The sequence below is a fragment of the Barbus barbus genome (assembly GCF_936440315.1).
Source record: "Barbus barbus genome assembly, chromosome: 27".
NCBI lineage: Eukaryota > Metazoa > Chordata > Actinopteri > Cypriniformes > Cyprinidae > Barbus > Barbus barbus.
Window position 1 is genome coordinate 6231500 of NC_136755.1, and position 15533 is coordinate 6247032.

At 36.8% G+C, this 15533-nt stretch overlaps 1 protein-coding gene across 2 annotated transcripts in view; it reads left to right on the top strand.

Annotated features, from left to right (window-relative positions):
* The first annotated feature begins 337 nt into the window (after window positions 1–337).
* LOC306846887 (voltage-gated potassium channel regulatory subunit KCNG2-like) overlaps window positions 338–15533 on the top strand; it is a 38305-nt gene continuing 23109 nt past the window's right edge. The window contains exons 1-2 of one of the 2 annotated variants that reach the window (XM_079380574.1): window positions 338–585; window positions 7716–8600. In XM_079380574.1, the coding sequence (XP_079236700.1) occupies window positions 7797–8600 (804 nt within the window). In that variant the 5' untranslated portion in view covers window positions 338–585; window positions 7716–7796. Of the gene's footprint in view, window positions 586–6983; window positions 8601–15533 lie in introns of those variants that run through there. The other variant, XM_079380575.1, reaches the window with a different exon arrangement.

Below are 15533 nucleotides of genomic sequence, written 5' to 3' on the forward strand. Positions count from 1 at the left end.
AAAAATATCAGAGAGAATGAGATTTTGTATGTTCTTACATTCATGTTTTATAATGCATGCAACCTAGTTTTAATTTATGTATTATTTTTCAAAGCATTCTCCATTCTAGCTGAGCTACAGTAATGCAGACGATATTTCAAAATACTATCATACTTTGATAAATGTTTTAAAACTAGCTGGAAAGAGCTCTCGTCTACATGCATTCAGCAGGATGGATTACACATAACGAGCATGATTTAATTAGCAAACCCGTGAAATCCGATAGAGAAGTGTTTTAATGTATTTCTGCATGCTGATGCGACGTTATTACTAAGCAAACAGGCTCGGGGTGAGATGGGGACTCGAGTGCGCGCGCGAGAGCAGCAGTAACACCCATCAACAGATCCGGGTCTGACACGATGACTGAGGAACTTCAGCAGTTGTGGAGGAGCTGTGAGCTGGAGTCAGTCTGATGCTGGAATAAAATCACAAAGCAATGCGGAGAAAGCGATAAAAAAGTAAGTGCGCGTCTGTGCATCACAGCACAACTTGCACGTGCGAGCTGAAAATGAGCAGGGCAGCGCAAAACCAGTGGGTTTAAAACGGGTAAGTCGACTGATCACTGTGAATTTCTTGAGTCTGGGCTTGTTTGGAATGAGTCTGTTTATATCTTCAACTTTGCATTTGTTTCGGTGTGTAATATCGCAATAATAACAGCAGCAGGTTCATTCCAAAAACGCGTTCCAGGTTGGAAATTCGCTATGCAAAGCCTTTATTAATGCGTTTCATTTCTTCTGTTCTGTTTCTCTGTTGTCTTGGACGAGAGCAGTGTGTTTTCAGCCAAATCAAGATGTTACTCAAGATGGAAAACTATAAAGTTATATAATAAGAATGCTATTTTTAATAAAAACAGTACCATACTGAAGAATCCATGTCGTATCAGTCATGCAAAAACAATATGATTAATTTTAAATGAAGAGGTAAACTAAAAGCTTGATGAAAACACTTTATAATATTTTAATATGACTGTATTATATAGGCTAATGCTTACCAGATCATTATTTGTACATTCAAGAAGTAAGGATTGTCATATTTTCATGTCGATAATAAAGGACTGAAATTAATTAATCATTTAAAATCTGTAGATATGTACTGATTATTTGATTGAAAGTGTGGACAAAGTGGAAAAAATGAACAACAGCAATATATAAGTATGTGTGTTTGATACAGGAGAGAGTGAGTTGATCTGGATATCTGCTGAGACATGCACTGACCTCCTATTACATCCTATTGAATTGACATAAAAGCCAATTAACATGTTTATTTTAGTGGGTTGCTTAGTACAAGTCCTTTGATTGTTGGATGACATCTGGGTCAGTTATTATAATGGCATATTTATCATCATGAGTTGGTGAAACAGCGGTTTCCTGACGCAAAGTACATTTGGTACAAGCACTGTCTCTCTTAATGTTCAAAAAGCTATGTTTGATATATTTCCAAAAATAATCAAATGACTTCAAAGCCTGTTAGAGCTGACTGAATGGAACTTGTTTGGTTCTGATTGTAAACCTGTGAGATTTCTATAGATGCACTACTGTACATGAATCACTCTTGCTGTGTTAAAGTGTTAAAAAATAACAAGAAGGATAAACTTACTTTTTCTTGCCACTTCAAACTTCTTGACACTCCCTTGGTTTTTCTGTCCAACTTTATTTATTAAATTCATTCATAAATAATCCTGAGGAACTGACAGTTTTGTCTGTATTTTTCGCTGCCGAGAGAAATGGCCCCTTAATTAGAAACTAAGCAGACCCCAAACCTGTCACACTTATCCAGCAGAGATTTATTTTAAATGAATAAATTTATAGTGTCTAAATTGACATTTTAATCTGAGTGTGATGTGCACATCTTTTTTTCTTAATTTCTTCTCTGAATTTGACATATTACATATTCTGGCCGTGTTGCTTGCAACAGCTTGGTAATGGGTTCGATTCTATGAGAATGCATGAACTGATAACAATAGCACCTTGAATGCAATGTAAGATGATTTGGATGACAAAAGCATGAATGTAAATGCATATCAATTTAAAATAGTATTTTTTATTGATTCTTATATGTAACAAACATATTAAAATAAAAGTAATATGTTGAAATATGATGCATTTGATTTCTATATCAACATTAAAATACATAAAAATACATAATGCATAAACAATGCCACTTTAACTTTTATTGTGTTAAATTGTTAAGAGTACTTGCAGTTTTATCATAAACTCTTTGAGGGTTGCCTAGCAGCGCAACGCATCATCACTGCAGACATAAAACAAAAACTGAGTGACAGAAAACAATGCACTTATTGTCTTCCCATCCGTTTTACAGCGCAGTATGTGAATAGCGTCGGCATCTATTAAGAACAAGCACAAATAGCTCATATTGATTCATGAGTGCTTTTATAAGTCTCTAACTCAAAGTGCCATTGCCGAAATCTCCCCATCAGCACTATTGAATTTCATCTTCCCCGGGAGACACACAGCACCGCAGCGCTCATCATCGGCACCATCACTCATACAGGCTCCTGTATGGCAGCCCAACATCTACCTTTTCATCTCTCAGCGCTCCACAGGACCTGTCTGTCTGTCTGTCCGTCTGAGCTGGAGAGTTTGTGTGGCTTGTGCTTTCATATGTCTGTACGGAGACCTCCAGTCTCCTGTGTGCTGTTATGAAGCTCACAAAAAGGAAATCAATGTTACAGGCATCTTGGAATTGATCTGTGCTGATTGCTAATAGTGATGACAGTCTCCGTGGTCTTTTACCATCGCTTCTATAGGTCTCAATACAGACCCACAGGACTAAAGGAATAGATTGGATTCTAAGTGATTGTGAACGTAATTAATAGAGAAAACAGTTGTGGGAAAGAAAAGTAAGAAAGAAAGAAAAAGCTAGCAGACAGATCTGCCCACACGGTCTCTTACACTCTTTGCCTTAAGGGAAATTAATTTAAATGTTTTGACTTCTTTTGTGCATGTTTACAGTATGTCTGTATGTTTGCATTATACACGAGAATACATCTGTATATATACTGTATAAATGTATACAGGACCTATATATATATATATACATGCATACATACAGGTGCTTCTCAAAAAATTAGAATATCATGAAAAACTGCATTTTTTTGTAACTTATTTCAAGAAGTGAAACTCATATATATTTTACATTCATTACATGTAAAGTAAGACATTTCAAAAGTTTTTTAGTTTTAATTTTGATGATTAGAGCTTACAGCTCATGAAAGTCAAAATCTAGTATCTCAATATATTAGAATATTTAGATTTGAGTTTCATTAAATGACCATCCATACAGTATAAATTCTGGGTATCTCTTGTTCTTTGAAACCACAATAATGGAGAAGACTGCTGACTTGGCAATGATCCAGAAGACGAACATTGACGCCCTCCACAAAGAGGGTAAGTCACAGAGGGTCATTACTGAAAGCTGTGGCTGTTCACAGAGTGCTGTATCAAAGCATATTAAATGCAAAGTTGACTGGAAGGAAGAATTTGGGTAGGAAAAGGAGCACAAGCAACAGGGATGACTGCAAGCTTGAGAAAACTGTCAAGCAAAGCTGATTCAAACACTTGGGAGAGTTTCACAAGGAGTGGACTGAAGCTGGAGTCAGTGCATCAAGAGTCTCCACGCTCAGACGTCTTCAGGAAAAGGGCTACCAAGCCACTTCTGAACCAGAGACAACATCAGAAGCGTCTTACCTGGGCTGTGGAGAAAAAGAACTGGACTGTTGCTCAGTGGTCCAAAGTCCTCTTTTCAGATAAATTCAAATTTTGTATTTCACTTGGAAATCAATGTCCGGAGTCTGGAGGAAGACTGTGTGAAGTCAGTGATGATTTGGGGTGCCGTGACGTCTGCTGGTGTTGGTCCATTGTGTTTTATCAAGTCCAAAGTCAATGCAGCCATTTACCATTTTGGAGCACTTTATGCTTCCATCTGCTGACAAGCTTTATGGAGATGCTGATTTCCTTTTCCAGCAGGACTTTAGCTCCTGCCCACACTGCCAAAACCACTTCCAAGTGGTTGCTGACCATGATGTTACTGTGCTTGATTGGCAAGCCAACATGCCTGACCTGAACCCCATGTGGAATCTATGGTATATTTTCAAGAGAAAGATGAGAAACAGTCGATCCAACAATACAGATGAGCTGAAGGCTCAATAATGCCTCGCTAAAGGAGCCCTGATAAAGTATTGAGTGCATAAATGAACATACTTTAAAGAACTTGAACTTTTCTGCTTTGCAAATCCTTTTTTTGATTGATCTTAGGAAATATTCTAATATTTTGAGATACTGGATTTTGACTTTCATCAGCTGTAAGCTCTAATCAACAAAATAAAAACAAAAAAACTTTTGAAATGTCTTACTTTACATGTAATGAATCTAAAATATATATGAAAGTTTCACTTTTTGAAATGTTACAAAAAAATGCTGTTTTTCACGATATTCTAATTTTTGAGATGCACCTATATATATATATATATATATATATATATATAAATATATATATACTACTGCACTGTAGAAAAAAAATCAGTCAAAAAGTAAAAAAAACAAAAACCATTAGTGAAAAAACTATAGCAAGGTTTTTAGGTTTTATGGGCTGAACATAAAACATGAATCACTTTCAAAAACGGTAAATTTAACAGTATTTTTCAATAAAATTACATTAAATGTCCTATTCGATCCAGCTTTTGACCATATAGTCAAGTCTTTTACTGTAGAATTTGTAGTGTTTTACCATGAAAATTATGAAAACTTTTGTGTTAAAAAGTTTTTCTTTTAAAAGAAGTCTCTTATGCTCAGCATTACTGCATTTAGTTGTCCAAAATACAGTAAAAATAATAATATTGTGAAATATTATTACAATTTAGTTTTCTATTTGAATATATTTTAAAATGTAATTTATTCCTGTGATGCAAAGATACATTTTTGTATCATTACTCCAGTTTTCAGTGTCTAGTCTCCAGTGCTGCTCGAGAAACATTTCTTATTATTAAAGGCAGGGTAAGCGATTTCTGGAAGCCAATGTTGATATTTGAAATCACCAAAACAAGCACGCCCCTACCCCAAAATGGTCTCGCCCCTATTTTGATAGATCCGCCCCACATATATGTAGCCTACGCAACCCTTTACAAGTTACTTTGAAATAATACAGTAATGTATGACATACAAAACAATATTTATATTGTTTAGACGTGACAGATTTATTTTTCATTGATAATAAAATTTATTTTTTTACATTGATAATAACAATCATGTTTCTTGAGCAGCAAATCAGTATATTAGAATCATTTCTGAAGGATCATGATGCTGAAAATGGTTATTTTAAATTACAAAAAATATTACTGTATTTTTGATCAAATTCATGCAGCCTTGGTGAACATAAGAGACTTCTTTCAAAAATATTGAAAAATCCTGCCAACCCAAATCTTTGAACAGTAGTTCATACAAAAACTGTTTAGTTTTTTACTGCTTTGTATTTTAATAATCAAATGTATTGTGTACCATTTATCATTGTTAGACGTTGCTTTCTAGTGTCATCTTTGGACAAGAGAAAAGTCTGGCTCATTAGCATTTTTAAAAAGCCTTGGCTCCTACTTTAACTGGCACATTATGTGCAGTTTGAGCTCATATGATGGCAGTATGAGCTTCATGCAGGAAATGCTGGGTCATATATTGACTCATGGATCGAGCGGTAACACATGGCATCTTTCTCTGCACTGTTTCAGTTCGACAGTGATTCATTTGGATTGTCAGAGACCTCAGGGCTCAAACAACATGTTAAGAAATAAAATTAAAGCCCAGACGAGAAGCTGAATCATGTACAATTCTCAAAAGTTTCTATAATTGCTGCTAACATCATAATTGTAGAGAAGTCGTGCTAAAAGAGAGTGCATTTAGAATATTAATGGGAGGGAAATTTGGGATAGAAATATTTGATTTGTTTTGATTTGATTTGATTTGGGTGAACTTTAAAGTTCTGTCTGCTGCTATTTGAAGTGTATTAACATCCACCATGATAGCACCAGTTTTCGTTCGTCATTTCTGACATCTTAAATATGCATAAGAAGGGAGACAAAAATCAGAGATGCCTTTCTGCTCAGATATGCTGTTTGAATACATTATGCTTTAATTTCACAAAAGGTTGACTAGCCTTTGTAAAACCGATTGTGTTTCTCAGAATGACTGAATCCTCTGCCGTGAGAAGGTCTGTTTCATAAATCTCCTGATTCACCCACACTAATTATACCCATGTTCATTTGAGAGCACTGGACCTTACTCTGCCATTGTGTAGAGAACATGGCTCATTTAGGAACTTATCCATGAATAGAAAAGAAAACATCATAATTAATTCCTCCGCTTTGGGAGTCAACTTGTGTTGTGACATGAATTTACTGCATCCCGTGACGTTTGAGCAATTAAGACTTCTAAAGCCATGGTTTTCAGAGACTAAGTTGCGTGTTAATTGCAATCAAAATGTGTTGCAGTTTAAATTTATATTAAATGTAGTTTACTTTAGAGTGCTTTTTGACCCATTCAAGAAGGATTTCAGTACATCTTTATATGTAATTTCATAACTGGTCTTTAAAATAAGGTTACTGACAAGCATAAAGATACTCAAATATAATTTGATGTCATTTCTATTGAAACTTGTATGTCATGTATTTAAATATATTTGCAATGTTATATAATAAATGTATTTATTATAAATGATAAATAATAAGCATATTTGCAATTTGCAAGGCAAGTTATTACATTTAAAATATTATTAACTCTTAAATATCAACTCTTTCCCTGCCAGCGTTTTTGAAAAAAGTTGCCTGCATTTTTGATCATTTACATAAAATTTTCATGGCCCCCAGAATATTTTGTTATATGAATATCTGAACATGCAATACATCAAAATAAAGAACAAAACAAAACTTTATTCTAGCTTTAAGCATTCTTTTTATTTTATCAACTCTTGAATGTAGGTGTTTCATAAAAAAAAAAGCAACATTTTGAGCAAAAAGCAGAAAAAATAGCATTTTTATCAAAGACTACACTGGATCATATTCAGTTTGATGAACAAAGCATAGATGCAGAAGGTCACTTCCACCCCCAAAGCTTGCACAGTCCTTTAACCACTTCCTGGATTGACATTTCACTCTGTAACATTAGGCATTTTTTATTTATATGCTGTTTATTGTTGATGATCGCATTATTTTTCATATGCATCTGCTTAAATATGAGATCACTCATTTCTGCGTCTTCCTTTGATGTGTTTTTGATCGGGAGATTCTGGTCTCATTCAGAAGATGTGTAATAGCTTCCCCGAGCGTATAACAATGAAAACACAGAGACCCGTAAAATCTCGTCTTTGCGTTTTCTCATAAAAGACGAGATATCTTAAAAAAGAGTTAACAGTGTTCATTTCTGTATGCTTCTGAAATTAATGACACAAAGCTGGTTGAAAATCAGCAAACCTTTCCTTTTAAGTATGTGCAGTATACAAGGGACCATTTTCTTTGTGTTGTTGAGCATTTCCAGTGTGTTTTGGATATATCTGGACTAATTAATCTGTTGTTTTCTGTGCTAATTTTATTGTATTGTGCCCCTTGGGCTTAGCAACCTGGAGCTGGAACTATAAAGGAAGTCTTCATTAAAATCTTCCTCTTTATCTCTCAGAGCTCATCCATGATGACCACCGTGACCTGGTAGACTGTGAATCTGTGGAGTGTACAGCCTGCACAGCCACACACAGCAGAGATGTACCAAGAGGTGGCTTTCCTAGCAGGCAGCACCGATCATCAGTTTACCTCCTTCCACTTTAACCCTTTGGAGAATCCGCATGAAATCAGCAGCAAAAAAGGTGTGTTTTACAAACGCGCACAATTGCAGTGCAAGCCCGGTGTACAGGAGGATGAGGTGCTCCGGAATCGAGGAGCTGGAGCGGACGAGGGTGCTTTAGTCGACCGTACTGCCATCATCAACGTGGGTGGCATCCGTTATAGCATACCATGGTCTACTCTTGAGGAGTTCCCATTGACACGTTTGGGGAAGTTACGCAGCTGCAGCAATGCTGAGGAAATTCTCGATTTGTGTGATGACTATGACGCACACTGCAATGAGTTCTTCTTTGACCGAAGCCCCAGCGCCTTTCGCTCCATCGTCACGTTCCTGGCGGCCGGGAAGCTTCGTCTGCTGCGGGAGATGTGCGCGCTCTCCTTTCAGGAGGAACTGTTGTATTGGGGTGTGGAGGAGGCCAGTCTGGAGTGGTGCTGCTTGAGAAAGCTCCGTCTTCGGCAGGAGGAGCAGCGAGAGAGACTCCGGCAGGAGGAGGAGGAGGCTGAGCTGACCTCGCCCCATTCCTGTGAAGAGGCGCCGGGCGTCGGGAGCCCAGAGGAGGGGCGTCTGGCTGGGTGCATGCACAGCCTTAGAGACATGGTGGAGAACCCTCACTCCGGGATTCCTGGGAAGATCTTTGCCTGCCTTTCGGTGGTCTTTGTGGCCATTACAGCAGTTACACTGTGCGTCAGCACCATGCCTGACCTGAGAGAAGAGGAGGAGAGGGTGAGTGTACACCTAAAGTATGAATGAATGTTGGTAGGTTGCATAAAAAAGCAACGTTTTGAGAAAAAAGATGGGAAAATCCTTTTTTTTTTTATCAAATACTACATCTGGATCATATTCAGTAATATTATCAAAGCAGAGATTCAGTAGATGGCTTGCACAGGCCTTTATCACTTCCTGGATCAACATTTCTCTCAGTAACATTAGGCAGTTTTCATTTATATGTGGTTAGTGTTGATGATCACATTATTTTTCATATGCATATGCATACAAATGAGATCGCTCATTTCTGCATCTTCCTGGTCTGTGTTTTTGATCGGCACATTCAAGACTCATTCAGGAGATGCATAATAGCGCCTACTAGTGTATAATAGCGAGACTGCGGAAACCCAGAAAATTCAGTGTTTTGCAGTGAAAGAGTTAAAATTGACTTGGGAAGAAGCTAAATTATTCAAGTCTTTTATACAGGGAATGTACAGTGTATTAAATTTTTGGACCCTTATCCAAAAACCTAAATCTAATACCTATAATCCTAACCCTACCTAGCCTTGCCCCAAAACATAACTTGAACTTTGACAATCCTAAACCTGTATTTACCCTTCACTTAAAACCTAAATCTAACCCGTATAATCCTAATCCAAACTTTACCCTTATCCCAAATCCGAACTCGGACCCACTAAAATCCTAAAGCTACACTTTCCCCCAAACCTAAATCTAACCCATATAATCCTAATGTAAATTTTACTCTTACCTCAAACCTAATCCTAAACACTATAATCCTAACCAGGGCCTAAAACAAACTTTTTGCCACACCTGCCAATGGCCAGTGACGTGAGAAATTTTACCGGCCAAGAAATGTTTTTACTGGCCACGAAACTCTTTTTGCAAAAACACGCAGATATTACTACTACAAAGACTAAACATATTTAAAATGTTTTTAATTTGTCCTTGCTTTACTTTCAAGAAAAAACAACAACAACAAACTGATTTATTGATTTATTAACTTCATTTTTGCAGTTTCTTTGAATAATGAATGAATTCATTTCCCTGACTGAAAGCCAGACAATCAAATCAACCCACCGTAGCATCTTTGGCAGTGTTGCTTAATTTCTTGGCCTTGCTTTTCTGCACCTCACGGACTCCTTGGCCACCAGGGGATGTCATCTAAAATTGCACAAAAACATACATAGGTTAATCATAGTACAGTAAGTCAGTCTGGCTAAGCAAATTATGACATGCAGTTACGGCATTTCATTAATTATTCAACCATAAAATGTTTCAGTGTGTAGCTTAACTTAAGAAAATCAGCATTTTATTTGAGAGGCCCACCTGCTGTAGGTGTTGGATTATAGCAGGGTATCCTCTAAAAAAGTGGTCTAAGGCACGTAGGAGTTGGGTCAACCATCTTGTGCCATCTATTCTGGTGGGTACGAGGGTAGTCAGTGCCAACTCGTTGAAGCTGTTGATGAATTTTGCACGGTTTTGGGGACTGACGTGATAAAAAGTGTATAGACCTATCAGAAGTTCCTCAGCTCTCTGGAAAAGACTGATGCCTTTTATTGCATCTTTGAAACTGAGCTCTAGTCGATGTGGCATACAGTGGACTCCCACAGCGTATGTTCTTCTCGTTTTTTAGACGACAGACAACACCGTTTTTTGATCCAGTCATCACACCACGCCACCAGTTTCTTCTCCCAGTCTTCACTAAGTGTCCCATGACCACTTTGACAGCATCTGTTAATGTTTTCTGCATCTGCCTTCTCCACAGCCTTTATTCCTATAAACTTTGACTCCACACTGCCTGCCACACAGGTTCTAACATAGACCATCATAGACTTACAGAGCTGTCTGTTGAACCATCAGTCATAAGTACAATGAATTTTGCTGTGTTCAACCTCTCTTTTATTTTTCTTCTCTCAGCCTCAGAGATGTAATGAAGGAGCACTTTAGCTTCTGTTGCATTTCTGTACGTATTCCCCACAGCAATGCCTTTTTGTTCATCCAATCTGGAATAAAGAAAAAAACTTACAATAAGGTCTCTTTTGTTAACATTGATTATGCATTAGCTGACATGAACTGGCAACGAACATATTTTTACATTTACTAATCTTTATTAATGTTAGTTTATAAACATAACTTAGATGATTTATGAATGCTGTATAAGTAGTACTGTCCATTGTTAGTTCATGTTAACTAGTCTAGTTAACTACTGTTAACAAACCTTCTAAAGTTCTCAATTTAACATTTCAGTCAAGTCATTTTATCTTAAGGCTTATGTTTATGTACTTTAAATTAATTTAAAGACAAATACAGCTGTGCCTGCAGCCATCATATTAATTACTATCATTCTAAAATGTGAAAGGAAAAACTAAATATGTGAGCATATATTGTGTACATTGATTAATTTAAGTAGATAGATTTATTTAATAAATAATACTTGCATATCCAGACAAAGTCGGATAGAGGCCTCCCTTCCTCGCAAGGGCATGCACTGTGCGAAACATATTCTTCATCTCGGTGGCTGTCTGCTCCTGAAGTGTGTGGTCAGAGCCTTGACTGTCGGAGTTGACAAGGCAGGTAAACACGTGGCCTGTGCAATGCAGTGTTTGTGCCACTAGGACTTTTCGTGTTCTTTAACGTTTTCGAGTTTCTTTTTTTTTGTCCCTAAAACAAACAAATTGTTGAGATTCTTGTCCTTTGCATGCTTTTGGCAAACGGAGCAGGCCATCGTGTTAGTGACGGTATCAAATACAAGCCGATCCATCGTCAGTGAAACGCCATCTCTTGCTAAAACGCAGAGAACCGTCATGACTTTCTGATGTTTGTTCATCATGTTTCTGTTTTGGCCCCAGGTATGTGTCGCCACATTCTCGGTTTACGTTGAATAAAGAGGGCTTGCCTACAGTACAATCAAGCTAGCCAATCACTGCTCTGACCTTATCAGCCCATTTGTATTTGATTCGCTCGTATGACAGGACAGCTAACCAATCATGATGATCTCGTCTTCAGAAAAGATTATTTTATTCACTTATGCCAGAAACAGCGAATCTCTTTAAAAACTGTCTGTTGTTCTCACTACATTGCATTGTTATAATTTGCAAATGTTTTACCCACCAATTGGCGACTAACACTGTTACATACGCCGATTTTTACTCACATTTGGCGCTTGGCGAGTATTAATTTTAGGCCCTGATCCTATCTCTACCCCTAACCCAAAATCTATCTCTAACACCTATGACCCTAATCCTGACTTTACCCTTACCCCAAAATTGACCTCTAACCCCTATAATCTTAATCCTGACCTTTACCCCAAACTGATCTCTATCCCTTATAATCATAATCCTGAACCTACTCTTATCAAAACCCTAAATCTAAACCCTATAATCCGAATGCCAATCCCCAAACTGAATTTTAACCCCTATAATCCTAATCCTAATTGTACCATTACCCCAAATCTAACTCTAACCCCTATAATCCTAACCATAACTCAAACACATCTGAAGTAAATGTGGTAATTTTCCAGAACAACATGTAGTTACACAGTAAATCCGTAGTAGGTGTATGATGTCAGTACATGATAGGAAAGGCCACCTATTTTAAAGTTGTTTTTTTTTTTTTTAGGTTGCTTTAGTGATGAAATACTTATTGCGGTCAATGTGAATATTCAGTTTTAATAACTTATTCCATTTTATTTCTTAAAAAAAATGTATCTAAATTTAAGGATGGTTAGATTCGTTTTTACTTTGAAAAACAGACAAAAATACTGATTAAAAATATGATATTTTTGTGGTGTAAATATTAATGTAAATATCACACCACGCAGCATCAGCGGCCTGACAGTCAGCTGGAGAGTGTTTTTGTGTGGCTGAGAAATGAAATTTTGCATATCCCCAATGATGTGGTTTGCATTGACATATATGGTGCAAAACAGACATGTCCCACTCATAGTTTCTGTCAACCTCAGAATCACACACAGCTATTTCCAGGAGTCTTCAGAGCAGGTTTGAATGTATTTTGAACAGTCCAAACAGAAGTTAGGAAGCTTATTGTGCAGTGCCCTTATACTATTGTTTGTAAGTATAAATATATTTGCCTTTTACCATACAAAATTAATGACATACATAAGTGACACATTGCCATGCATTTTGGAGCTGTCACCATATACAGTAGATTAAGCGCAGCAAGTTTGCAAGTTGCCATAGGCCCAACAACAGACACTCACCACAGGAAGGCACTGTGCAATTCAATTAATAAACAATTAAAAGGATAGATAAAATTCTGTCATCATTCACCAACCCTCATTGACTTAATTTCTTAAAGAGATCCAATTACAGAAGGTTAGCTTACAAATTGGTGTACAGAACTGGTCTTAATGATTCATTTTGTGAAAGGTTCATTCATAGTGAACCCACTGCCTGGTTAACAGCTCACTGAGAGAAAGATTACCAGTGAGATATGTACATATAGGGTTAGGGGTTAGGTTTGCTACTGTTGGACTACATTTCTGACATTTTTATGGTTCTTTTGCATGCCTTTTGAATCTTGAAAGCTCCAGTACTGATTCACTGCTTGGAAAAAGAACAAAAAGTACATTTTCTAATTTTGTGTTTTGAGTTTGAAGGAAAGTTATGAATTTGAAATGACATGAAATGATGGCTAGATTTGAATTTTTGGGTGAACTATACCTTTTTAAACACAGAGATTTAGACTGGACATCATAATTAATTCAGACTTAAGTGAACTTCCGTGAACTTTTCACTTGAGAATTTATGTTTAGCAAAACTGCAGTAAACTTTTTTGAATTCATAAAATGCAAATATAATGATCTTTGAGTTAGAGTATAGCCACGTAAAACACCTCTGGGCAAAACTGGCCCTCAAGTTTGGCCTTTGACAAAAAATGAGTACTCCTTTATCTCTCTGAGTTTGATGATGTGAATCATTTTCTCTGTAAACAATTCAGAGACATGAGATGTTTGTGTTTGCAGTGTGTGTGTGTGTTCGTGTGAGAGAGACTGTCTCAATAGCTAGACGGTGTACTGTGGGGGGATATTTCTCTGACAGAAACAGGCATGACAGCCTGGGGACAGCATCTCAAGTCCAGAGCCCGATTTCATGAATACCAAATTAGCCATATTCCACAGAACCATTGTAAAAGCCTGGCAGCTGTTCTTCTATCACACACACATGTGCCTACTCACTCACTCACACTCAGTCAGTCACATACAAGCACACACACACACACACACCAACTCTCACTCACACGGCTTTGTTTCACTGTGTTCCTCAGGACATCCCAGTGACTGCTGTTTAAAGCTGATTATAATTACTATAGATTAAATCAACCCCTAAAAGGAGTCACACTTTAGGCTTCTAAACAACAGTACAGTATTTAAGAATCAATTTAGTGATTAAGGAAACCTCTGAAGAGAGGTGTTGACACTTTTAAGGACAGTTTTGTCCCCCAAAATGCTGCAAACATGCACGCATACAAACACACACACAGAAAGATTGCAAAAACTGGAAAATGATTAGTCATATCATTTATAAATAATCCTTCTACTATTTTTCCTTCCATTTCGTTTGTATATATATTATCTATTAATGTAGCAGTATTTTTAGTTATTCTAGGTTTTGTAATCACAGGAAGTAGACCTTTACTATATAGTGTGTCAGTAAAATCTTTTATTCTCTTATTTCCATTTGGATTCAACAAATCAATATTGAAATCTCCACATATAATTTGTACTTTGTTCTCATTCAATTTATCGAGCATACTAAATCTTTTATTCATAAAGGTATCCGTACAAGTTCCTGGTGATCTATACACACAACTGATAATTATATTTTTAGATCTTTCTATATCGATTTCGATAGTTACACATTCCAAAAAAATAAAATAGTTTTAATCAAATTAGATCTTAACGCTGTCAACATACAAAGCAACTCCTCCTCCTTTCTTATTAATTATGTTTACTGTAAACAAATGATACCCTTCCAATTCTACTTCATGCATTTTCTCATTATCAAGCCAAGTCTCTGACACAGCAATCACATTAAATTTATTAAACTATTTAAATGTATTATTGATAATGTCCCCTCCATATTCACATTTCTATTAAATTTATCTTCTGTATAATACCCACAACAATTGTTATTTACATCATTAAAAAAAAGTGATTTTCCGGGTCAATATCATTTTCAATCTCATAATGATCCGCGTGATTGAAGGATTTAAAATTCAAATTATCGTACTTACAGTGACATTGTAAGTGGTCAGAAACACAGTCCATTTGAATACTGACCAACTCCCCATCATCAACATCTCTATATTGGAACAAAACTTCCTTATCAATGTCCATCATATCGATAATCTTTTTGAGTCCATATGAATAATCCTTCATACAGTCTTCACTTATCCATACTGATCCAGTTCATAGCGTTCTCTTACAGTGCGTTCTTTGGCTTCTTTAGGTGATCCATTTTGCCGTAACACAGTCATCACTTATCCATACTGATCAAGTTCTTTGAGTTCTCTTATTGCGTATACTTTAGCTTCTTCAGGAGATCCATTTAGCCGTATCATCACTTTGCAATTTCTTGTCCATGTAGCTTGTATTTTGTTTTGTTTCCTCAAAATGTGTGCACGTCTAGCGATGTCAGAATTCTTTTATGTAAGATGTTCATTCAGGTACACTCCCGACCCGTACCCTTCAACTTCTTTGCCTGCCTCAGTAACTCGGCTTTATGTTTCCGATTCACAGACCGAACAACTATTGCAGGCTTCGCTCCGCCATTCCTTCGTGGAAGGGTATGACAGGCCACAACATTATCGCTCTGAATGATCATATTCTGGCTTTCAAAGAACTTGATTACTTGCTTTTCCAGCGTTTGTAGTTCCTCTGGTAGGGCGCCTTCTCCGTCTCTGTCTCTG